This window comes from Excalfactoria chinensis, chromosome 32, assembly GCF_039878825.1.
Source record: "Excalfactoria chinensis isolate bCotChi1 chromosome 32, bCotChi1.hap2, whole genome shotgun sequence".
Taxonomy (NCBI): domain Eukaryota; kingdom Metazoa; phylum Chordata; class Aves; order Galliformes; family Phasianidae; genus Excalfactoria; species Excalfactoria chinensis.
Window position 1 is genome coordinate 748,403 of NC_092856.1, and position 24,326 is coordinate 772,728.

General features: G+C 47.2%; 3 protein-coding genes and 1 non-coding gene across 8 annotated transcripts; 2 read left to right on the top strand and 2 right to left on the bottom strand.

The window, feature by feature from the left end:
• Positions 1-354: 354 nt before the first annotated feature.
• Positions 355-5,892, bottom strand: HORMAD1 (HORMA domain containing 1). The gene is made up of 13 exons (XM_072358699.1): positions 5,767-5,892; positions 5,106-5,250; positions 4,757-4,820; positions 4,338-4,374; positions 3,964-3,984; positions 3,836-3,862; positions 3,480-3,547; positions 3,142-3,293; positions 2,453-2,706; positions 2,015-2,078; positions 1,659-1,735; positions 1,417-1,500; positions 355-1,115 (listed from the first exon to the last, which is right to left on the bottom strand). The coding sequence occupies exons 1-13, from the start codon at positions 5,797-5,799 to the stop codon at positions 1,035-1,037; spliced, it is 1,107 nt and encodes a 368-aa protein (XP_072214800.1). The 5' UTR covers positions 5,800-5,892; the 3' UTR covers positions 355-1,034.
• A 54-nt stretch (positions 5,893-5,946) lies between these two features.
• EFCAB12 (EF-hand calcium binding domain 12) lies at positions 5,947-14,968 on the bottom strand. 2 transcript variants are annotated; one of them, XM_072358697.1, is made up of 15 exons: positions 14,713-14,968; positions 14,282-14,411; positions 13,545-13,606; positions 12,971-13,130; positions 12,540-12,796; positions 11,899-11,972; positions 11,212-11,282; positions 10,759-10,855; positions 9,887-10,166; positions 9,525-9,713; positions 8,920-9,073; positions 8,474-8,703; positions 8,143-8,356; positions 7,441-7,621; positions 5,947-7,347 (listed from the first exon to the last, which is right to left on the bottom strand). In XM_072358697.1, exons 5-15 carry the CDS (start codon positions 12,759-12,761, stop codon positions 7,179-7,181), a joined length of 1,881 nt encoding a protein of 626 aa, XP_072214798.1. In that variant the 5' UTR covers positions 12,762-12,796; positions 12,971-13,130; positions 13,545-13,606; positions 14,282-14,411; positions 14,713-14,968; the 3' UTR covers positions 5,947-7,178. The 2 variants fall into 2 exon arrangements, with proteins under 2 accessions (XP_072214798.1, XP_072214799.1); XM_072358698.1 differs by lacking the exons at positions 14,282-14,411; positions 14,713-14,968 and adding an exon at positions 13,828-14,150 and having other exon boundaries at positions 6,591-7,347.
• KHDC4 (KH domain containing 4, pre-mRNA splicing factor) lies at positions 14,908-24,236 on the top strand. Of its 4 annotated transcripts, none has more exons than XR_011905930.1 (14): positions 14,908-15,138; positions 15,252-15,489; positions 16,494-16,622; positions 16,987-17,066; positions 17,160-17,212; positions 17,907-18,070; positions 18,394-18,605; positions 18,717-18,777; positions 19,382-19,439; positions 19,645-19,898; positions 20,394-20,552; positions 21,591-21,675; positions 21,868-21,959; positions 22,915-24,236. XR_011905930.1 is itself a non-coding variant. In XM_072358694.1 (14 exons), the coding sequence occupies exons 1-14, from the start codon at positions 15,047-15,049 to the stop codon at positions 23,112-23,114; spliced, it is 1,905 nt and encodes a 634-aa protein (XP_072214795.1). In that variant the 5' UTR covers positions 14,908-15,046; the 3' UTR covers positions 23,115-24,236. The 4 variants fall into 4 exon arrangements, 3 of the variants coding, with proteins under 3 accessions (XP_072214795.1, XP_072214796.1, XP_072214797.1); XM_072358694.1 differs by having other exon boundaries at positions 21,563-21,675; XM_072358695.1 differs by having other exon boundaries at positions 16,500-16,622; positions 21,563-21,675.
• Positions 18,170-18,298, top strand: LOC140263710 (small Cajal body-specific RNA 4). The gene has a single exon (XR_011905940.1).
• Positions 24,237-24,326: the final 90 nt, after the last annotated feature.

Genomic DNA, 24,326 nt, shown 5'->3' on the forward strand with positions numbered 1-24,326 from the left:
ATGGCTGCACCTCCAGGAAGGGAACCAGGAATCACAGCCACCACGGGGCCATCCTGCCCTGAGGGCTTCCGGGCTGAGAGGTTGGGTTTTGCACAGCTGGAGCTGCCACCAACCCCTCACACTCACAGAGCTATCCCAAGGCTGCACCACCACTGCTCAGCACAGAGCACTGTGAGCACCAGGTCCCACAGCTGCCTTTCTTTTTTGGCCCTCTTTGACCATCCCAGATGGAGTCAGACCCACACAGACAAGAACATGAACTTCATCAACCACTCACAACACTCCCTTGTGTTTTATTAACACCCCTAAATGCACTCCGGTCAAAGCATAAAAGAAAGACAGCAACCAATTGTTGAATAAAGGTGTTTTAATATGACCAAAAGTGTTAAGAAATGTTCAGCTATCCACACCAAAACAGAGCAGCAGCTCTGAACAACACAGACAGCATCACTACAGACACTACAGCACACCCAAAATGAACCATCGCTTCGGTGGAATAAAAGTGGCTCCAACTCTTGCAATTCCATTTCAGCAAGTTTCTTTTTCAGATCATCTCATGCCATTCTAACAAACAGCTGCCAACAATTAACCATATGCAAACAGCCACCCACCTGTCTGCATTCGACATGAAATATGTAATTAATGGTATGAAGAACGCCTGTACTTTGGTCTGGAAGAATCAGAGACCTTTAACAGCTCCAGCTCTGCTCTTTTAACACCAGAAAAGCCAAACCTTCAACACCAGAAAAGCCAAACCTTCAACACCAGAAAAGGCAAACTTTTAACACCAGAAACCTGACCAGAATTGCAGCAGCATTCTATGTGTGTTTCTTGACGGGGATGCAACCTCCTATAGAAACTCACTGCTCATTTCTCCATCTTGATAAACTTCCTCTCTTTAAACCCACTACGTTATGGCCACCAATAGAACAGAAAATCCCCCTAAGGTATTTTAATATTAACATCCACATTAAACACAAGAAGGAAGCGGTGTGGAGAAGCACCCTGTGAGGCAGACAGTAGGAGATGGGTGTCTAGAACTGCTCCTTTGGCTCACTTATCTTCCTCCTTTTTGGCAGCATGTCCTGACTAGAGGAGAGCTCAGCCTGGTGAACCTGCAATAGAACAGGACCCGCATTGGAGAGTGGGGGGGACCCAATGCTGCCTCCCAAGGGCAGATTCCAGCACAGCCACCACTGCTCCACCTGCAGGACCAGGGGAACCCGGCTCCCTGCTGACACATCTCCTCCCAGCAGTGGCTTTGGGCAGCAGGGAGCTTGGCTAACTCTATTCTCTAGAGAATATCAATTAATCAATGAGAATTCCATTATTTCAGCACAAAGCGTAGTAAAGCTGCCAGTTTTATTCACTGGAGCAGAAAACACCTCAAAGAAGTAAAGAAAAACCGACACTCACAATGTAAGCTTGGAATAATTTCCCACTCCTCGTCCTGCTTTCCGACACATTAAGTTCAGAGGTCTTCCTTGCCAGATGATCAACCTATAGAAAACAGAAAATAAATGCTTTAAACTTCAGTGCAAAGCACTTCATAAAGCACACTGTTATCTGGGGCTGTTCTGCCTTAAGAACATTCAGCACCTGTGTCTGAAGTAGTCCCCCACATTTAGATCAGGTTTTCCCATTTTCAGCTTTCATACCTGAGGATTGGAGATGTATTGATTTCTGTTCTCCCCAGCCTTCAAAACTCCATCCCTTCCGTACGGGAAATCCTCCTCTGTAAGAAAGCAAAGCAAAGCACACTGTGAGCAATGCACTCCCAGCCTCACCCCACTGCAGTGCTCTGAGGTGAGGGAGGAATCGTGCACCATAGATACAGAGAATGGGTGCTTCCTCCTGTTTCCAATCCATGCAGTTTTCCCTACAGATCAGCACAAACTGCTTCACCAGTATTGCTCTGCAGCCATGCAAAACAAACCATTGCAGGATGACAGCTGCATTATTTCAGACAGCCTTGAAAACCTCTTAAATTAAGATAAAAACAAATGAGTTCTACCTTGGGTTTCCAAAGCATCTGCATGATCACCATCTCCTGCTTTGTTATCCAACACAGGATCTTCCTGGAATGAGAAAAAGGCTCATTCCTGCAGACAGAAGCAAAGAGCTCCTGCTCACAGGAGTCAGAGCTCCTAAGGTGGATTCTAAGTGAAACAAAACATATTTGTATCTGATCTGGGATGTACAGCCCAGCTCAGCGTTACTTCCCCATCAATGCAAGCAGGCATGGAACTCAATGAATGAAGAACATCTAAAATAATTGTGATACTAGAAAAATAAAACCTCGAGCATGTAACATCTCCCCTAAAGTGACACAGAAATACTGCATTCCTTATTAATAATATCATTCTAATAGATGCAGACGAATTAACGGCCCCTTTCTACAGTACAAGATCAAAAACAGTTCCAAAAGCTTCAGCAGCACTTGAGCTCTCACCTTCACATGCTGGTTTTCTTCTGCTTCATTCCCATCCACCGTGAGCACCGGCAGGGGCAGATTGGGCTCTCTTTGCTTCAGGATGCTTTCATCGCAGTTTTCTATCCTCTGTTTGTCAGTTGTGACTTTCACTTTCAGCATGTGGAAAGGCGTTGGCACCTCACCCATGTTCAGATACATTGGCTCTCCCTCGAATATCATCCCCTCACATTCACCCTCCTTGAAGCCAGGGGGCTGATAATCAGGAGGTGTAACTGCAGGAGAAAACCAGCTCAGCTTATGGGGTTAAGAGACTTTTCTGCCTTAAATATAAAGCCGTTCAAAAACGTGCATAGAAGGAAAGGAATTACCAATATTCCATTCATACTAAATGAAACTCCCTCTACAACAACTGCTTGAAACAGTTCACACAGGCAAGCAGATGAGCTAGGAATTCAGGTATTTACAGGGCAGCACCAACAGGCACACAGCACTTCCTAAAGCACTCAGGAAAACACAGTTTGTCCTTAAAACTCTCACTGCAATCAAGTCAGCTGCAAGGCCGTATTCCTGCTGTGAGATCAGATCGGCACCCCCTGCACTTTAGGAACCGTCCTGAGAAATAATTAAGTTGCACTAATTGTAAAGATTGCACATGAAATGATTTCTTTCGATCACTCTCAAGCATCTAAGTGATGGGGAAACACCACCTTCATCATAGTAGAAAAGCTTCATCGTCAGGCAGACGTTGTTTGGCAGAGGGCCCAGGTTCTGCATCAGAACGTAGATCTTGCGGATGAGGAGGATGCTTGCCTTCTTGGTGTCTGCACAGCTGACGGGGGAATCGCCCTGTTTGTTCTTACTGCAAACAGAGAACGCTCAGCTTTCACCCAGACTGAAGGGCTGCTGTTTTAAGACACACAACTGTGGACTGTGTGAGTTAAAAATTATTCACCGTGTTTTAAAAATAAGGCTAAATAATAAGACTGTGCTGATCTAGAATTCAAGACAGAGCAAAGAAGTCCCAGGCAGGGCAGGGTGACGATACCTGCTGAAATTCAGGACTGGCCCATTGGGGGTGTACTTGAATTTGAAGTGGTAACATTCTGTAATTGTCTGCAAACAAATGCAGCCGTTATTAAGTTATCAGCTGTCAAGGAAGCCAATACTGCTGCTGCTTCCACCCAGTTCCCAACTAACCTTTACTTAAATCACATCATCACAGCCCTTAACTCTTGTCCAACGCATTGAAACACAGCATTCCTTACCAGTTTTAACATGCACAAAGTCACCAGAGTGCAATGAAGCTGAGCCAGAGACTGCCAGGATGAATTCATGTGAAAGAAACTCCAAGTTTTTAGCCTGGAGTTTTCAATCCAAACATTATTGCTCTACCAGATTTACCTGAGGATCATCCGGGTGGGTGTAGACCTGGAGGTTCAAAAGGAAGGACAGGGAACAGATTAAAACCCATACACACACCTAAGCACCAACTTTTAGATACAAGTGCTTTGCTCTTGGGTCACACTTACCGCCAGGACAACCATTCTTAGCTGTGAGAAGCAAAGAGAAGAACAACGGTCAGGTGTGCTCAGCCCACTTCTGCTTCACAAGCTGTTTTTTTCAGCTCTCTGAACCAATTACGACCACTCGAGGCCTACTCAAAGCAATCAAGCTCTTCATACGTTCAGCTCATCTCTTTGAGAAACCATTTGCTTATTTGGCTTCAAGAGATCCAGCACACAATGAGTATCACCCTGAACTCCCACACCTTAGCAGTTTTAGTGCACCACACAACAGTTATCCTGTAACCAGAAACTCCCCCAACTGCAGTAGCAAGCAGTGGAATCACACATATGAATGCTTAAGTGCCAATCAAACAGCTGAATAACACTGGAAGACTTACATATTTCTTCTGCAAGGCATCGTAGCATCCCAGCATCCTGCAAAATGCAAACAACATTGCCTAGCTAGTCCTAATCCCTATTAGCTTCACCTCCAAGGCCAGTCTGCAAACACACTCCTTCTGAATACGTTCAACCCTCAGGAATCCTCTGTGTACATGACTGTGTACACGATGCTGTCCTGTGGCTGCAACCACCCACCTGCTCACAGCACCGTTTGTGATGCCTGACTGTGTGTTATTACTGACAAAAGCATGACAAGAACTTAACCACAACCAGATAGTGAAGATCAGGTACTAAGAACACAACCTGGCACCTGTTTGGTTCCACAAGGCAAAGCTTTTCTTCTGGCTGTTAACTAGAAAGCTATCTTTCAGAATTCACACACTGTAACTGCTGTGTGGGCATGTGGTCAACGTACCATTTCACCAGCTGAGTCGAGCCGGGGCAGTTTTTATCTTCCCTTAAGATTTTGACACAGAGATCTCAAAAGAAAATGAAAAAAGTCATCTTTAAGGACAAAAAAACAACAGCTCTGGAAGTCAAGTTAATTATCCAGACACTCTGCTAAGCATAGATTAAAGTGTAAATGCATTGATTGCTCAATGAGCATCATATTTTTAATAGCATTCAACAACGACCGTATTAGTAAAGGTTCCATATGGTCACATGAAATAGCTACTGTCTGTAATTAAATGGATGAAGTGGCTTTAAAAACAAACTCAACAACAACCCCGTGCCCATCTGCTATGCAAAAAACAGCCTGTTACCATCCAGGTATCTCGTCCCATAGGCGCTTTCAGGGAAGATCCCTCTCAGGTACGTAATGCAGGACACTGCCACGGCCAGAAGCCTCTTCACTAGAGTCAGGGACTGCTGTTCTGTGTATATCTTATTGGGAAACACAACTGCGCTCTGCAAGAGAGAAATCAGACACCTTTCCAACACCAACACCAACACCCTGCCTCCTGAATGCTTCAGTTTAAACGGTAGGTGTGATTTTTAGCTCCTATGAAGCCAGGTGTATTCATAGCATCACTGAGGCTGGATAAGACCTCTAAGAACTGCCTGAGATCATTGCACAGTGCTGCCCGGAGCTGTGGGTGCCCCCCATAGACAGGGGAGGGCATTTCATAAACAGCCTTTCCAGCCTTAATGACTCCATTAAATCCAACTACCAACCCACAGCCACCACCTGTAATGCTTGGTGTGACGATGCCTGAAAACATCACTGATTTAGGCCAAGTACACTACAGACTCCAGCCTTTTAACCCTATTTTGCTGCTGAGCACGTTTATTTGGAGTTAAAAGACAGAATTAGTCCCAAATTCTCAAGCACAGAAAGCTTACAACGCAGCTGGGTGTTTTATTTAAGCTAAGATTCGCTGTTTTTTTACTTCAGTAAGACGCTGTGATGGAATTAAACCGTACCACGCAGTTCTTCGGCTTCTGAGCAGTCGCCATCGCTTTCTCGTACAGCAGATCACCGGCAATATCTCGAACGAAGCCCAGCTCGGATCGCGGCCTACGCCGCCCACAGGCAGGAGGCGGCGCGGGCCGAAAGCCGCCCGCCCTGAGGTAACTTCAGACGGCGCCAGAGCGCGGCTGAAGGGCCGTGCGCAAAAGTGAGAGGGCAATTCAAAAGGCCCGGCACGCGGCTCTTCGTGCCGTGTGCAAAAAAAAAAAACATGGCGGCGGGGGTAGGGGGGGGCTGTCGTTTCCCGCCAATTTGTGCCTGAATGGCGTTGGTTTTATTCACGTTTACCAGAGATGGAAAAGCCAAGAAATCGGGTTCTTTCAGCAGAAAGACTTAAAAATAAGTACCGAGTTCCCCAGTGTGCGATATTAAAGCATTCAGCAGAGAGCTGCAGGCTCCAACAGGCTATAAAGGCCTTCCCGTGGATAATGAATGACTTTCAGGTCATTCTGAAGCCCACAGATCTGAGGCTTCTCCCATTTTGTTGTTCTTTTTCTGCCTGGTTTTGCCTTGTTTTGTTGTATTTCTTACCATATTACTGCTGTATTACTGATATGGCAGTAATACGCACTCTTTCCTCTCTCAGCCATAGATCACTGATGGGAGTGCTGATCCTGCCATGGCACTCTATGGGCTGCAAGCAATCTCCATCTGCAGCTCCTCACCCCGTACATTGCTCATGCTTCTGAGCATGGGAAGAGACGGGAGCTTGTCACATTTAGTGTGCCATGAGCTCAGCCTTTGCATTACCTTCCTGGTAATAATGGCTTGGGTTGAAAGGGACCTCAGAGATCAGCCAGCTCCAGCCCCCTGACACAGACAGGGCAGCCGACCTCCATATCTAATGGGAACAGAAAACAAGCAGTGGTTTTCTCATTGGAGTTATTGGTAGGTAATACATAAGAGTGGCAAACGTGCCCCGTGTTGCAGTCACCAGGCATGGTTGTCTGCTCTCTGTGTATGGAAAGCACTTCTTGCAGCTTTCTGAACGTGAAGGTGCTCCTCTGGGAGCACAGCATTGGTCAGGAATGGCAGTCCAAGCGTACAACACTGTGGTTGTTGCTTATCTCTATTGTCTGTTTCTCCATTCATAGAATGCAAGTAGTCCTGAGAATAGGATGAATAATGTTGTTTATTTGGGTTTGAGGTGTTGGACTAGATGACTCTTGTAGGTCCATTCCAGCTCAGGGTGTTCTCTATGCTTTCTTCTTTAGAACAGCTCCGATCTTTTGAGCTGATGATGAACTGGAACGTTCTGCAGGCATCTTGTGCTGCTACAAGACCTTCAGGTGGAATGAGTCTTGGATGCTACATCTCTGGTGGACACAGACAGTGTCTCATGGACTGGCTGGTGCTGGTTGTGGTTTTACATGATGCCGTATACAGGCCGGGTCACGCGAACACAGCTGAACAAGGGGTGTGCCCTGTTGGTCTTCTCTTCTGGAATGCAGAGACGCATCTTGTCCAGAAGGTGACCTGGCCAGAACCTGTTGCTTGATCCCATGTTCTTTTCTTTCTGATTCCCCTGAAGAGAACTGGAAAGAAAAAAAGAAAAAAGAAAATGAGAATAAGAAAGAATGAAGCCTGTTTTGTGAACATAAACTTCTGGGTAATATGACCGCTCTTACTCGTATTGGCTAAACTCCTCTTTGCCCAGGTTTCCAGCTGTACTTTTTGATGACTTGGGTGTGCTCGGAGGTGAGGGCACACGAGCTTGAGGAAGTCCTATGTTGTAGTATCCTCCAGGCTGCCTGATCTTCATTAGACGTCGTCCTTTTCTGATGACTTTGTCTCCTGGGTGCAGCAGGCCTGTTGGCAAAGCACATCCAATCCCATTCACTTCTGCTTTACATTTGTGATGCTGCCCTGGAGTGGTTATAGCTACTACGTAAGGGAGGAAGGATGATGGTGGATGATGGCCCTGCATGCGCTGAGAGGCCTCAGTGGACCTAAGCAGCTTTGTGTGGGGCTTCTGCCTGAGCTCTCTACCCTGGAATCAGGAGCCGAATTTCAGCTGAGACCTCAACTCAGCCACAGCCATGGCTTTGCCTGGCCATGGACCTGCTGAACCAGACAGGGGCCTGACTTCTCAGCTTTGCCTTCCCTGCACCACTGCCGTGAGCTTGCTTCATCATTTGTGCTCTTAGCTGAACCTGGCCCTGATTGATCTGGAGCACTCTATGCTGATGGGATTGCCGATCCTAACCAGTCCTTCAAGGACATCAAGTATTCCCCAGAAGCAGCTCCCTTCCCCAAACATTGGTCATGTTTCTGGGCCGAGGAAGAGATCAGCTTGTCAGATTCATCTCAGGCCCCGGGGGTTGCAGTACCTTTCTGCAGAGCTGACTCATTGAGATGAATGTCATGTTCTCTGCACAGCTTGGAGGAATTCAGGTAACCCACAGCCGCTTTACCGCGGTATTGGTTGACCAGTGCACCCATGTCATTGCTTGTAGTTACTGGGAAGCAGTGCTCTTCAACAGCTCGCTTCCCAGATCTCCCCAGCTGAGATGTTTCTGTCCATTTGATTGGGGTGCCCCGGTCCTGTAAACAAAAGAAAGGCTCTGATTAGCATTCAGCATGGCGCTGGAGTTGCTCCATTCTCTTCAGAGAAGCTCCAGGCAGGGATTAATCTCAAAAGAGTTGCCACATGCACAGTACCTTCTCCATCTCTTGTCTCTCGATAGCTTTTTCTGTCCCATCTCCCGATGTGTCTTTCATTTCACGGTCAGTTTGATGACCTTGTCCCAGCTCACTGTGGCCTGGGGTAGCTTCTAAGGGTGTTAACTTTACTTCGGGCTCGGTAGGCTCCATCCCTTTGGCTCTGCCCTCAGCAGAAGGTGAAGATGTGGCAGTTCTGCATGTGTCTTTAAGGGGCTGAGTCTGTGCACCTGGAAGAGTTCAAAAGGCCCCCCCCAAAAAAAAACAAGAAAGCCCAGAGAAACCGTGTTAGACAGTAACAAGGAAACATCAGGGCTGACCAATGCTTACAAGGCAAAGGACTTTGGCATTTTATGCATTGGAGCGCCCAACAGATACATCTCATGGAAACATCCCATAGTCTGAAAAGATACAGAGAGTTTCCCAGCCCAGTGTTCTCCTCTTACCCCCTTTGGTCTCTTTGGATTCTTTTTTCTTCATTTCCAGCCACTCGTTTTGACATTCCATCAGCTTTTCCATGGTCGTGTATTTCCCACGATTAGGGGCAGCCAGAAAGATGATCACATCCTCCAGTTCCTCTTCACTGATGGAAATGTTTGTCTGACAACCAAAACAGAAAATGACAGTGTGGTCAATAAAACAACAAACACGGCTGTCCCCGGAGCAGGAGGCCATCAGGTGAGCTTTATGTGGGCTTACCAAACACTGACAAATGGACTGCTCTTCTGCTGCCTCTAAATCATAGAATGCTTTGAGTTGGAAAGGACCTCAGGGATCACTGAATTCCAACTGCTCTGCCACAGGCAGGGTTGCCAACTGCTGAGCTCTCAGCTTTTACTGTGCTAAACTTCCCAGCCCTCTGGGTATCAAGAACATGTTCTGTCATGGGCCAGACCATCAGAAAGTGTCTGAAGTGCTAATCCCTAATAGACCTGAATGTGATCTTGTGAGGGTCAGCATGAGCTGTGCTGTGTGAACATGCAGATAAAGACTCTGGGTTGGCTCACAGGAAGAGAAGGTGGAGTTGTGGTTGCTCCTGAGCCCTCCATACCTGCTTGATGATTTTAATGAAGTCTGCTTTCTTGATATCTCTGCCCTCCATGCCAGCTTTCTTGAAGATGTTCACCAGTGTTGTCTTCCGTTTGCGCAGGAGGTTATGCAGTGTGATGAGAGCCTCGGGGTACGGAATGCAAGGAGGGGGAATGTCCTTCTGAGGCTGGCTGCTTTCTGGTGTTGTGTCCTGAAAGGGAATTGGAAAATACCCTGACATTCCCGTTGCGCAGAATCACCATGCCAGGAGAGTGGCTGGGATAGAGCAGCATCACTCTACTGATTAAGCAAGAGATGCTGCAGCTGCAGCAGGACCACAGAAGATGCAGCACAGTGATCCCAAGTAACACAATATCTACTTACGGCCAGGTTATCAGTCGCAGCTAACTTTTCAGCCCTTCTTTCTGCTCTGCGTTTCTTTATGTTTTTCCAGACTCTTTCTTCCAGACTGGTCATGGAAGATTTATTTCTCAGCCATTTCTCAATGTCTCTAAGGCTTTCTAGCTGATAAGTGAATTGCTTCCTCTCCTGGATCCAAGCTGACAGGTTATCTAGATCTTCTTCAGGATGAGAAGCAGCCACTGGAAAGGTGGGTGTTTCTCTGTCCTGCCTTTCTTCTGTGCCTGGCATCTGTGGGAGAGGGCTAAAAAAACATCAAACAGACCAAGGTGAGTCGGTGTGAGTGCAGGAGGAGTTTCTTCTCCACCCAGTTCTGTCCTCATCCTCAGCAGGATGAGGTCTCTTCACCCAACTGTCTTCCCATCAGCAGACGGGGGATAACAGCACTGAGCTGTAATGCTCAGATGTGCCACCAAGGAAATGAGAAAGCTCAGGACACACAGCTCTTTGTCCCTCTTGATGGAGTGAGGAACTGCACCTTGTGCAGTGACAGGAGATGCTGGTGTCTCCCCACCCTGGCCCCCACAATGAGAACTGCAATGAAGTCTCAAATACTGCATTACTTGGTGAAGGAAAAGGGGTAGTTACTGGGGAGCATTGCCAAAGGCAGAAAAGATGGGCTAGAGCCACAAAGCCTGTTCTTGTGCTCAGCATCATCAAAGAAGAGGCTTTTCAGGAACTAAAGGAAGTATGAAGAAGCACACAGAAAGACCCTGCTCTGCCTCCTTGGGTTGGGTTGACTGGAATGCCACATGCTAAAAGAGCAGCATCAGTGTCACTATCACACAGGCACAAGAGCAGCAGATCACTATACTCAAATCCTTGACGAGAATCACCTTTCAGAATGCTCCTCTTCTTCGCTTATCTCATCTGAGAATAATACGCTTAGAGAAACGGTCCTTCGTAGTCTGAGTAGCTTGCAGTGAAGAGACTCTGTGAACAAAAAAGGAGAAAGGCTCTCAGACTGGAGGCACAGATCGGCATAGCAGCACTCTTATTTCAGGAGGTATTCCAATCCCCAGCTCTACCAGAACTCAAGACAGAGTTTGTAATTCCCAGAGCTGGATTTCCTAGAAGTTTTACTCTCTCCAGCACAAAGAAACAAACTCTTCAAGTGGAAGAGATGTACTGTGGGGCATAGAACACAAGTGGAAAACATGCAGACAGAGGCATACAGAGTGCTTCTGCTGCCCCAGGCATCTCATTGTACCATGGGGTCTTAAGCACCTGCTAGGAATGACTACAGGGAGAGGCACAAACCTCTCTCAAGGATCAGTCATTAAAATTACCTTTTCTTTCAAGTAGCTTTTTCTCCGGTAGTGGCTTTGTAGCAAGTTGAGGTACCTCCTTGATCTCAAACCTGGAAATAGGAAGAAGGCACCACTCTGTGAGAAGGGCTCCTTTGCCAGGTCAGCGCCAGTAAAGACTAATTGTGCACCCTAAACCATGACAGTGAGCGGTGCTGACCTCAGGGACAGCTCAGCAGCCCCTCCTTGAAGAGAGGTTTGGGTTTTATTCTGCCCTGCTCTTCCCGTATCATCTTGACACAAGAAGGCATTTCAGAGGTACTGAGACTGATGTGACTTTCACAACAAACATGGAAACACCGCGGGCAGAGGACATGCATACGTCTACTTTTGTTCCACATTCAAAGAGATGCCTTCCATGCTGGGTTGAAAACAACAGCAATATTAGGATCTGACTTCAATGTTTTGTAAGTCTCAAGTGCAGAAAAGAAGCAGAGGAAACATTAGGAGCGTGATCTAAATGTCTCTGCAGAGCAAACCGGTTCCCTCTGATTGGAGGAATGGTAAAATGCAGAGCACAGTCAGGAACTGAGGATGCTTTAAGTCCAAGCTTAGCAAAAGCAAGGAAAGAATGAACTGCCAAACAGCAGTTTGAAAGAGCGCAACCAAAGGTGAGCTGAGCACATTCAAACTTGTCCAGACAAGCTCTGCAAGAACAAATATACTCACTGTGGCAACACGTGGACATGGCCAAGGTGGCTCGGCATGAAAGCAGTTTCTTCATCTGAGATGACCCATCTTTTCTGCAAGTGACAGAAACACCTGATGTGACTCCAAGAATCTCAGCGCTCACAAAGGCCTTTATACATGGCTGAGAATTCACTGCCTCTCAGCAAACGTCTTGACAAGCGTCTCAGCCTCTTGCCAAAGCAAGCTGCGTGGTGTATATTCTCTTAGGGTCAGGAGAGTTGCCAGCCTTATTGCAAGGGCGGCAGTTAGCAGCTCAGCCAGGAGACTGACCACTTGTTTACCACTGGACAAGGCAATGGAGCAAACACAATGGAAGGCTTGTTACGAGCCTGAGTTTCTGGCTGCTGCTTTCATCATCAAACATCACTGGCCCTGCCACTACTTTGGCCTTTTTTCCTCTTTTCCAGGGCTCTGCCTTGCCAAGTGAAAATAAGACCGTGTTCATTCCCAGCACCTTTGAGCTCAAGCAAATACCAGAAAGAACAGAGCGTCAGCTTTCACTGCTGCATGCCTGGCTCCAGTGGCCTGGCAGCTCACAGCTGACAGCAGAGCTTGGCTCCCTGGCTTTGTACAGGACTTCAAACCTGCTGTAAGAAGCACAGGAAAAACAAAGCACTTACATTGAAAAGCTTCTCTGCCACATGTGTAGACTTGTTGAGTTGCTGTAAAAAGTCTTCACAAAATGTCATTTCCACTTGCTGCCCTCGGATAGCAAGAGTGCCAATGCCCTGCAGTGTGAAGTCTGCATCTTCTCCATTTGTTAGAATGTGGTAGAAATACTGCATGGTCTCCCATAGACAGCCCTGCACTGTTTGCTGAGAATAGGGCGGCTGCATGTGCATGGTCTCAAAGCTTATCACTATTATCTCAGTGTCATCTGGAAAAGAAGAACAAGGTGACCGACTCGCACGACAGCTGAGCAGATTCAGATAATGCACCAGGAGCTTCTGGTTTAAGTGCACTGCTAGAGTGCTATCTTAACTACCAAAGGCTGCTCATTGGGATAAATGAGCAAGTGTGTTTGAGCATTTCTTTCCCTTAGTCTTCTTACCAGGCAGGTCTATAAAGGGGTATTTGAAGTCACGAATCTGTGCAACAGCCTGGGACAGTGAAAACAGCGGCCTCTGAAAGGTGACCGTCTCGCCATCCTCAAGAGCTTGCCATTTTTGTATACAAAATGTTCCCAGTCCTATTATGCTGACAGTTTGAGGCTGGAACAAAAAGGAGAAGGACAGAGTGAGGACTTGTGGCAGCTTGCAAAAGGGTGTCCCATGACTTGCCCACTTGTAATGCAGAACACTGAGATGGGGGAGCTGGAAAAGACCACGTACTCGGGACACGTTCTTTCCCTTTCCTTTGCTCTCCAAGCATCCCCAGCTGTGTTTTTTGCTCTCTGCTCTGGGAGCACGGAACAGAAGCAAATTCTGAATACTTTTGGATTATCTGTATTATTTGGAATAGGTACCGTATTTTCAACTATTTTAATAATTCTGGTGATTGAAGAAAGTGGTCTTTGGCACATTTGTGACACGTCTGAACATGGAAGAGCAAGGGCACTTGCTGGCCCAGGGCTATGTGGACTACTGCAGCCATTGGGCAAGGGGAGGTGTAGGGTGCAGTCCCACCTTTGCCAGCAGGAGCAATCGTTGAACGCGCTGGAACACATTGTTCCAAATGGTAGTGACATCTGCAATGCAAGAGAAGACACAGAATGCTTTAAGTCAGCAAGTCCGTGGCCTGTTAGCTCATTTCTAAACAAGGAGATGGCAAGTGTGATCTACCACGGCTCCTGGGATAGATTCGTCCATGACTCTGACTCAGTTCTGGATAGACTTCGGACTAAAAGTGCTGGGAGAGGTCTGCAGCTGAGGAGCAAACACATCTCCTGAGTGGCCCCAAATGCCTTACCTTGGCTGGAAAGCTGCTCTAATGTGGGAAACGTGACTGTGTTGCAACCATCAGTCTCGCTCCAGCGCTCAATGTTAGCTATCAGCTCTAGCAGGCTGACCATGCTCTTGCTTCAGGTGAGCAAGCGAAGCTAAAGAACAAAAGGTGTCTCCTAGGAAACACTCCTGTTCCGATACCCTCCTCTGCCCTGAATAACTCTCTCCTCCTTCGTTCTCTGAGGTTCAAGAGACTTCTTGTGTCCTCTAGAGAAAACTGGACGCGAGAGCAACTCTGCGACTGCCAGGAGGATCTGGACTAGGCCTGAGCCAACGCTGATGTAGAGGAGTCTGTCCCTCTGTGATGTAAGATTATGACATTATGGAACTCTATCAGCTGGGCAGCACCGGTCCGTGGGCCGCGGGCTGGAGCTGCAGCCAACAGGAATCCCCATGGTCAGGGCCATGGTCAGGGTTACCTCTGAGGGTGGATAGAACGACATGTTTTCCTTTCTGTGCGTTTTAGGGTCAGGTTGTGACCTCCGTAGGGTTTGGCCTGGTCCTGTTGATGAGGGCACGCCTCATAACTGTAAGCCGTTACTGAGAAGCCTGCGAAATAATAAAGCCTTTAATTAGACCTCCATCTGCGTGGCAGTCATTGCGTCTCCTGAAAAACCCCATGGTCCAGCCCAGAGGGTCAGGCGACAGCTGAGGCCCTCCCGAAACGAATGGAGGGCGTTTATTCACACCCAGAAAGAACGTAAAGACGTCGGGAAGCAGCAAGCGGGGAACCGAGCGCTGTGAGGACGGAGCCATCAACCGGGCAGGGCGGGAAACCTGTTCTGACTGGAAACGAAGGATGGAGTGCGCATGCGCAGCCCCCCCCCCCCCAGGCGGAGCCGTGTTCTACCGGGAGAGAGAGGTGCGCATGCGCCTTCCGCTGCCGGTGACGTCACTGCTGCCGCCCGTCCTCCTGCGCTCCGCTCTCCTCGCTTCGGCCGGGCCCGAGAACGGCTAGGCCGCGTTCGTAGCCCTGAAGCGGGCGTCCGCCTGGGCAGTAACGGCGCTGGTTCCGCCCCGCTCCTCCTCAGCGTTAGCCCGCTGTCGGTTCTCGGCCTTTCCTGCCCGTCTGTCCGTGCCGGGCCTGATCCGTTTGACGTGACGTTAATCCCTTGGTGCCGAGCGTGCGTCGTCGTCATGGCAACGGCCGGAAGAGCCGTTGCGGCGCCGTGCGTTGGCCGGAAATGACGCCGCGTATCGCGCGGAGGCGGTGGAGCCGGGCCGGAGCCATGTCAGCGGGAGGCGGCGGGCAGCGCGACGCTGGGACCGCGGGCGGGTGAGGCTGGGGGCTGCGGGCTCCGCGGCGGGGAGGCCTCGAGGCGGCGGTTCAACGGCGCGGCGGGCTGCCGGGCCTCCAGCGGGCGGGGATTGAAGGCTCTCCGATTGCAGGCGGCGCAGCAAATGGGATCAGCCCGGCCCGGCCCCCGCCTTCCTTCTCTCTGGCGCAGCTCCGTTGCCCGGGCGGCCTTTCCCCGGTGGCGGAGATGGCGGCACCGCCGTTGGGGTCTCCGAGAGCTCCGCGGCTCCGTCGGGAGCCCTGGATGCGGCCGCGGCTGTAGCCGCGAAGATCAACGCGATGTTAATGGCCAAAGGGAAGCTGAAGCCGGCGCCCAACACGGCGGATAAGGTGGGAGAGGGGCGAGGAGAGCGCCGGGCCCGGGCTGGGGATTGGGGCGATCTGGGGTTGAATCAACTGGTTTTTAGGAATACGTGGGAAAGGCGGAGTGTAAGAAAGCAACGGGGGGAGTTATTGGTGCTTTTAGACCGATAGGGTGGCACTGCTGCGTGTTCTGAGAGCTCCACGTTTGAGGTGGTTTGAGAACAAGCAGTGGTTTTCTCATTGGAGTTATTGGTAGGTAATACATAAGGGTGGCAAACGTGCCTCGTGTTGCAGTCACCAGACATGGGTCTCTGCTCTCTGTGTATGGAAAGCAATTCTTGCTGCCTTCTGAGCAAGAGCAGTGAGCTCTTCTTTGGCAGTACAGGACTGGTCAGGAATGGCAGTCCAAGTGTACAACGCTGTGGTTTCCATTGGCACAGTGTTGTTGTTGCTTATCTTTATGTCTGTTCCTCCTTTTCCAGGGCTGCACTACTAATTTCTACATTAAAATTTCCTGAGATTAACCTGATAATGTTTATAGGGCAGGAGCAGCCCCAGACCCCCATAGATGGGTGTTATAGGGCAGGAGCAGCCCCAGACCCCCATAGATGGGTGTTATAGGGCAGGAGCAGCCCCAGACCCCCATAGATGGGTTTTATAGGGCAGGAGTAGCCCCAGACCCCCATAGATGGGTTTTATAGGGCAGGAGCAGCCCCAGACCCCCATAGATGGGTTTTATAGGGCAGGAGCAGCCCCAGACCCCCATAGATGGGTGTTATAGGGCAGGAGCAGCCCCAGACCCCATAGATGGGTTTAGGAGTAGATTAAAGTTGTGCACTGTTAAATCATTAACTAGTGGTTTTAAAGCACTTTCAGTGAATAGTTTTATGAATTGGAGGGTCCAACAGATGTAGCAGGATATTGAAAAGACTGCTAACCCCTTCCCCCCCCCGTAGGCTCTGTTTGTTTATTACTCAATTTATCTCAGTTTTCCAACCACCGGCCGGTCTTTGCAATGATTGTTTTTGAAGCTGCAGGCTCTTGGGAAAGGCCCAGCCACAAATAAAAGCAAAGATGATCTCGTGGTGGCAGAGGTGGAAATCAACGATGTGCCCCTCACGTGCAGAAACCTCTTGACAAGGGGACAGACCCAGGATGAGGTACGTTCAGGAGTTACATCTGCTTCCTTTGGCTCGGCAGCTCGAGGTCTTCTGTGCCTCTTTGTGAGGTTAAAAGAGTTTGCAGCAAAGCGTGTGCAGTTTTCTATCATAAAAGCAGTGTTTTCTAAGGAGCTTTGTTTAGGTTTGATTTGTTTGGTTTTTTGATTGGTTGGTTTGTTTAACAGTACATCCTGTGATGTGGTAAGGTAGCACAGCTGGTGTTCTTTAGCAGCACTATTCATTCTCTTACCTCTTTAGTAACATTTTCTGGTCTCTTTATAAAGCAACTTCAACTGCTTTAAAGCCGTGTGTGCATTTTGTTTGTTATCGCTAAACTTCTCTCTGCTTTCTTAATTGCCTGCAGATAAGTCGACTGAGTGGAGCTGCTGTCTCTACTCGAGGGCGGTTCATGACTGCAGAGGAGAAAGCAAAAGTGGGACCTGGGTTTGTATTTTCTGCTTTCTTTGTAATTGGGTCTTTCAGTGGTGAGGTTTTCACTCTGTTGATGTCATGGGATGTTTGATGTTTTCTTCCTAGAGATCGCCCTTTGTATCTTCATGTCCAGGGTCAGACAAGGGAGCTGGTTGACAGTAAGTGTGCTAAGCATTCCACTTCTAATTCTTGTTATTTGCAGTGTTCAGACAGTCCTGTAGTACTGATGGGTTTTGTTGTGACTGATCAGGATTTGTGCTTTAAGTAATCTGTGTTGATAAGTGTAATGCAAGAGCACCAATGCTTCAGTGTAAGGTTTATGGATCTTGAAGGGAGTAGACAGAAGGAAGTTAACAGCCATCAGTTTAATGGGGAGGTGCTCATATTTCTGGGGGTGGCTGACCACTGAGATGCCCACTAACCCCTTTTGGTTCCGTGGCCATATACTTAATAGCGGGAGATAATAAATCATACGTATCAGGAAACAGCATCAGAGCAGTTTCTCACAAGCAAGTTCCTTCTCCATGCAGAAGCTAAAGACATTTTGCTTGTGTTCCCAAGCTAACCATAGAGCCGCCTACTTGTACTTGCCTCCTACAGCCAGCAAGCAGTTTTTCTTACCTTGCTCATTCATGCAGATGTAAGTTTTGTGCAGGGTTAGAAATGGTGTTTTCTTTGCAGTCAGACATGAGGGCATTTCTTATGGTGAACTGCATCTGTTGTGTTTACCAAGAAGATCAATGTTTGTCTGGCTGACCCATCAGCACAAATGATTCTGAGGGGAGCAGTAGGGGCTCTGTTAGTAACTTCCCACTGCTGAAATATAAATGGATTTCATATCCTGTCGACTAGGAGCTGTTAATCGTATCAAAGAGATAATTACTAACGGAGTAGTGAAGGCTGCCACAGGTTCTAGTCCAACATTCAATGGAGCCACAGTGACTGTGTACCACCAGCCTGCCCCCATCACTCAGATGTCTCCAGCAGTCGGTCAGAAACCTCCATTCCAGTCAGGGGTGAGTGATTCATTGAGTGATTTGTGACTTTAAACACAAAGTATGCGTGTCATGTGCTATTTAATGAAAGGAATAAACACTTACGTAGCTGTGGTGAGAACTGGAGGACTAATCAGACTGAGTCTGAAGAGTGGGACTCAGGTGACAGTGATCTCCTAGAAGAAAAGGGATGGAGAGAGCAGTCCTATGTAGAAGAAAGCAAAGGGCCCACTGTGCCATCCAACACTGAATGTTCTGATTGTCATAGAAAGTTGATTTATGGTCTCTAATGAAATGATCAATAGTAAGAGTGAAATAATAAGCTTTCCCTTTTATGTTTACAGATGCATTATGTTCAGGACAAATTATTTGTTGGTCTGGAACACGCTGTACCTACATTTAACGTGAAGGAGAAGGTGGAAGGGCCTAGTTGCTCCTATTTGCAGCATATTCAGATTGAAACAGGTGCCAAAGTCTTTCTTCGTGGGAAAGGCTCAGGTTGCATAGAACCAGCATCAGGCAGAGAAGCTTTTGAACCCATGTACATCTACATCAGGTATGATGAGGCTCCTTAAGGTCTAAGCATTTGACAGCAGGTTGCTGGTGAAAGTAGCTCCCCGGGTCAGTTGAAATGTTTGTGCCTATGAATTTTTCTGTTCCTTTTCAGTCACCCGAAGCCAGAAGGTTTGGCAGCTGCTAAAAAGCTGTGTGAAAATCTATTGCAAACTGTGAGTAGCTCTTAGAAGTTTCAGAGCTTATTTTGCTTTAGCTTTAAACAGCGTCCAGAGACACGCAGTCTCTTTCTATTCAGGAGATTGTTATGTTTGGCACCAAAAGAATGTTTATGATCTCTCACATGTGCAAAATTCATTTCTCAGTCTTTTTTCTGTACTTGAATTCAACAGAATACTCAAAAGATTGAAGCCCTTTGAGTGTGAGCCTTTCTGTAGCCCATTTCAAGTACAAATATTAACAAAGTATGGTTTGAAATATGTCTGGGAGCTTTTGGATGCTTTAAGTGTTTTACAAAGTAATTCCTTTGTTGTGCTGTATATCCTGTGAAAGGCTTTCCCGTGTTTTATACCAATTTGTGACCCAGACCAGCAGAATTAGTGGTTTGTTATACAGAACTTTGAGAGGTTTTGCTTTGAATTCCTGTTTTTTTGTCAGTTTTCATGTTTGGTTTCTTGCTAAGCCTTTGAATACAGTGTGATCTGTAGTCAAAGTTCCCCTTATGGCTTTATGAGGATGAGTAGTTAGCTGCCCTTTGCCTGCAAGAGAGCAGTGCAGGAAGTGGCTGCTTACATTCTCACCTTTGAACATCTTTTGTAGGTTCACGCTGAATACTCTCGATTTGTGAATCAGATAACTACAGCTGTACCTTTAGCAGGTAACGTTGGCGATACCGAAACCTTTGGTGTTGTGTTTTGTGGAGTTAAGTTTGGAGGAATGCCTTTACATGTGAAAGTCTTTGTATTTTGCTCCTGGTGTTAAAAAGCAGTTGTGTTTCCTTTATATTTAGAAACTAATTCAGTGTTTTTGTGGCTCTTGGCTGCACTGACAATGACCCTTTTCTCCTCTTCCTCTCTTTCCAGGCTTTGCGCAGCCTGCTGCTATAAACAGCGTTCCTTCACAGCCATCTTATTACCCTTCCAATGGATATCAGTCTGGTTATCCTGTCGTTCCCCCTCCTCAGCAACCAGTTCAGCCTCCATATGGCGTACCAGGCATAGTTCCACCTGCAGTGCCAATGGCACCAGGAGTCCTAACAACACTACCTGCAGGAGTTCCACCTGTGCCAACACAGTATCCAATATCTCAAGTTCAGCCACCAGCCAGCACTGGACAGGTACTGCTGAAGGATTTGCCTTATAGCTGTCAACTTCCTCAGCCATTTCTTTGCTAACAATAACATACTTCAATTGTTTCCAGATGGAAAGCTTCCTTTAGGGCATACATAGGCAATTTCAGGGCTTGTTGCTTTGATGCTTTTGTCCAAGCCACTTGTTTTTTTTGCATGGCTGTTTCAGGCTGCATTTTCTTTTTCATACTATACCCAGCTAACATGGGGGGTGCTTGCAGGGAGGTATCACCCATTCATGACATTACTGTAGGCATTGTGGGTGCAGGGAGTCTGAGCCACAGACAGTGATTACTTTGAGCTGGGAGCATTCTGTAATTCAGGCACTTGTCTTTAAGTTCTGCATTTCCTTTACGCCTCTTAGGTTCTGCAAAGGGAATCTGGTTGTGTTTTCTGATCCTCTGTATGAAACTGAGTATGGGATTAACTTGGTAATATCCATATGAGGCATTACCTTCTTTGTTTTTAATTTCTGCATACCAGAGTCCACTGAGTGCTCCTTTCCTTCCTGCTGCTGCCCCGGTGAAAACAACCTTGCCAGCTGGTACACAGCCACAAGTCCAACCCCATCCCCAAGGCCAAAAGAGGCGCTTTACCGAGGAGCTGCCCGATGAGAGGGAGTCAGGACTGCTGGGATATCAGGTGGAATAAAATCAGCAATTTTACTTCATTCAACAAAATGAAACTTGGCTGGAGAGGGATGGTTGTTATTAGCACCGTCTATTTGAGAAAATTCAGACAGGCCCTTTGGCAGGCAGCAGTGATGGTTGCAAAACATTGATACCACGCTTCCATTCCTTTGAGCTGCAGCACTGCTCTCAGGCTGAGCTACCTGATGCATTCACAGCTTGCTTTCCATGCCTGCGTTCTTCCATGAAGAGCAGCAGTGCATTCAGGTCAAAGAGATGGCAACAGCGTGTGCCTGGTTAGTTGAAAGTGAGATTTGGGGCTTTTTTTTTCCTTCTTTGCTTTATTGCGGGTCTTTTGGATGGGCTTCTTTAGAGGGAGGGAAACAACATCCATGGGTTGGGTTATAAGCTCCATCCAAGGGAGGCTTATAACATCCAAGCTTTCCCATTTCCCTTTCTTGGCAGGCAGCACTTGGGAGGATTTCTAGAAGCTTAATTTTAAGAGAGTGATTCTGTGTATTCATTTTAGGCAGCAAAAGTTACAGAGTTTATGTGAAATAACTTTGAGCTTTTCATCAGACTTCTGTGTGAGAAAATAGAGGTTCTGCAAATGCTCATAGGCAGAACCCATTAATAAAAGCACGGCCTAGAGAAAATAAAGTCCTGTTTAAGTGTCAGATGTTATATATTAATATATGCCAGTTTACCATGGCATGAGGACTCTGAGAGCATTCAGAATTAGCTGATTGAGGAGGTAATGAGTCAATCCACGATCTAAACAGCTGTCATCACAGTACTGGGACTTGGTGCTGAGGTGACTTCTCCAGTTGGTGCTCAGGAATGCTTTATTTTTAGGAAGGAAAAAACCCCAAAAGCATTTTGTTTACCAGTGATGATTAGTGGCTGCTCCTAGTAGTTGGCAATGTACTCTGAAAAGTTGGGTTTCCTATCAGTATCATTAAGGAGCTGTAGCTTGTGTTGTAGTTGTAGATTTGCTAATGCCGTGTGTTTTTCTGCTCATAGCATGGACCCATTCATATGACTAATTTAGGTACAGGCTTCTCCAGTCAGAGTGAAATCGATGGAGCCGGGTCGAAGCCAGCAAGTTCCTCAGGAAAGGAGAGAGAGAGGGACAGGTATGGAGCAAACCACATGTTGTATTTGCTGTTACCTTTGTATGTTCTCATGTCCTGAGTTTGTAAAGAACACAATGAGCCCAACTCAAAGTTAATGGCAAGGACTGCGTTGGGAATTTGTTTGCTGTTATCTTTCTGCTTGCTCTTGAAGAATACATAGAAGGTAACGAAGGTTTCTGTCTGTTTGAACAGGCAGTTGATGCCTCCACCAGCTTTTCCTGTCTCTGGGATGAAATCAGAATCTGAAGAAAGGAACGGTGTGGGGTCTTTACCAGGCAGCCATGGTGAGTGCAACGAATAGAACACGTTTGTCAGTTGAGTTTGCCTTGGTCTTAATGCTCATTTAGATTGGTGATGGTTTTTTTTGTGTCCCTTTCACTGCATTCAGTAAAAGGGAGGTCATTGCTCTGTTCTAAAATCACCGTGACTATACACACGGTGCTTCTCATGAAGCTTTAATTAATAACTGTGAACAATGAGGGTGTGATGAAGGCAGGAGGACTGAGCTTTGACCCACAGTCAGCGCAGAACCTCATGGGGTTGCTCTGTAACAGATATCTATGTGGCTTTATATCATGTACAGCTATCTCTAGGAGCACTGAGGAGTATCAGTGGCAGTTATGGTTCAGGTGTGTATTTACAGACACGAGTTCTGTCAACCCCGTCTGCAAACAGAAGCGTTATTAGATCTCATCCTCTCGTAGGGCTGTCACACATCGGGTATTTGCAGCTTGGTAAAACATGGAATCACTTTAACTCTCCTGGTAGTTTAGTGCCTTCCATACCAGGTCTGCAGGTACATCGTATTAGTTTATTTAACCTTAGTTTTTCTGCAGTATTGATCCCAGAGATTGTTCTTCTGCTAGCTTTCTTTTGAGCAAAAAAAAATCGACTTTTTCTTTACGTATTGATCTCTAAAACGGTGCAATTTTCATCACTTCGACCCATTTGCTAACTTGACCTTTCTTGTGTGTTTCTTTCTTCTTTCTCTGTTCTCTTACATGGTTCTGATGGATCACAATGTGCTGTTGCTGCTGCTGTTTCGTGTGGCCTTCGACCTTGGGTGACCATTGGCCTTGTGACCTCAAAATGGTGTCCAACTAACGATTTACAATTAACATCTTTTTATTTTTTAATTAACTTGTTTTGGGGCGTTTTATCTCTCTCTATTTTTATTTTTCCTTCTTGGGGGGGTCGGGGGGGGGATTGTTCTGTTCTTCCACCCCTCCCCTTGCTTAGATCATCAAGCAAAGAAGATGAAAACATCCGAGAAGGGCTTTGGATTGGTGGCATATGCTGGAGATTCATCAGATGAAGAGGAGGAACACGGCGGCCATAAAAATGCAAGTACTTTTTCACAGGGGTGGAGTTTAGGATACCAGTATCCTTCCTCCCAACAGCGAGCCAAACAACAGATGCCATTTTGGATGGCACCCTAAAAGCTACAGAACTGTCTCCATTCATCTCTTATTATTATTTCTTTTCCTCTAGCAATAATGCATGTATATTACAAACAAGGAACTTGGCAGATATGCATTGGTTTTTTACATTTGCAGAAGCTAAAGGTTCAGTGTTCTGCCTTGAAAGGGCTCCATTATGGTTTGTTTTCAACTCTTTATTTCTGCAGTGAATTTTATCACCTCTGAAAACCATTTTGAAATAGAGTTTGGACAGGGCCGGTCCTTTTACATCGTGGGGGAGGTTCTGGAAAGAGAGAAACCTGTCGCTCTTGTTTCCCATTTTTCCAGGGTAACATAAATAAGGAAACTCTGTCAGCCATGCTGACTTACCACCCATCTGGTGTTGTATTTGATTTCGTGCTCCTGCTTTCAGCCCGTGCTCACGGTCCCATTCATGGTGACTGCGGGTTCTCAATGTTTGGACTTCTGAGGAAGGGAAAAGCAGGATCCAATAGTTCAGAGAGATCTATCGGATTGCATTGCTTGAAGTTGATGATTTTGCTTTTTGCTTTAAGGCACCTCCTGTTGTAACTCCACCTTGTGTTCTCTTTGCAATGTGGTTTGTTTAACCCCACGACTTCTGGTTCCAGCCAAGGGATGGGGGTGGGCTGGGGGCTGTTTGGCCCTTTGTGGGTTCATCCAGCTGCTGTCACACAGCTGCTCACCCACCTCCAGCGATCCCTGCCTCCTTCATGCAGCTCAGCAGCTCCTATGGGACCTCTCCTTTGGCTTCTCCAAGCTTCTCTCCCACATCTCTTATAACTCACTTTGATTCCACCCGTTCTGTTTCAAACAAGAAGAGAGAGAGAGAGAAAGGCAGCGGGTTGGTTTGGCACAGAGCTGAGCCTGCAGGCATTGCTTTATCTGAAGGGTGTGCGTTTATCTCTATGGACACGAAGCACAACGTGGGCGTTGATGGCAGGGCTGGGTGCTGCAGAGCTCGTGGGGTGTGGGACAGCATCATCAGCTCCTGGAACAGCAGCCACGGCTCCGGCCTATCAGTGCAGGGAGTGGCTGACACCTTTGTACAAACATTGACTTTTCCTATGTCTTGTAAATAATTAAGAACCATGCTTTCATTATAAATAAATGTATAAATGATGTATAAAAACGCCTCGCTGCTCGTTTTGGTGAGCGGAGCCTTTAATTCCCATCAAGTCAGCGGGGGGCGGGGCCAAGGAGGGTCGTGGT

Bases quoted from the DNA above. Each gene is read 5' to 3' on its own strand.
- EFCAB12 (XM_072358698.1), bottom strand. From the start codon at position 13,930: ATGGTCAGCCTGCTAGAGCTGATAGCTAACATTGAGCGCTGGAGCGAG. The intron at 11,973-12,539 runs GTAAGTGCTTTG...TGTCACTTGCAG, and splicing joins TGGCAGAGAAGCTTTTCAAT to AAAAGATGGGTCATCTCAGA. The intron at 9,714-9,886 runs GTAAGTAGATAT...ATTCCCTTTCAG, and splicing joins CTGCGACTGATAACCTGGCC to GACACAACACCAGAAAGCAG.
- KHDC4 (XM_072358694.1), top strand. From the start codon at position 15,047: ATGACGCCGCGTATCGCGCGGAGGCGGTGGAGCCGGGCCGGAGCCATG. The intron at 17,213-17,906 runs GTAAGTGTGCTA...CCTGTCGACTAG, and splicing joins GACAAGGGAGCTGGTTGACA to GAGCTGTTAATCGTATCAAA. The intron at 19,440-19,644 runs GTAACGTTGGCG...CTCTCTTTCCAG, and splicing joins TACAGCTGTACCTTTAGCAG to GCTTTGCGCAGCCTGCTGCT.
- HORMAD1 (XM_072358699.1), bottom strand. From the start codon at position 5,799: ATGGCGACTGCTCAGAAGCCGAAGAACTGCGTG. The intron at 2,707-3,141 runs GTGGTGTTTCCC...TTTCTCCTGCAG, and splicing joins GCTTTTCTACTATGATGAAG to TTACACCTCCTGATTATCAG. The intron at 1,116-1,416 runs GTGAGTGTCGGT...GTTCTATTGCAG, and splicing joins AATTATTCCAAGCTTACATT to GTTCACCAGGCTGAGCTCTC.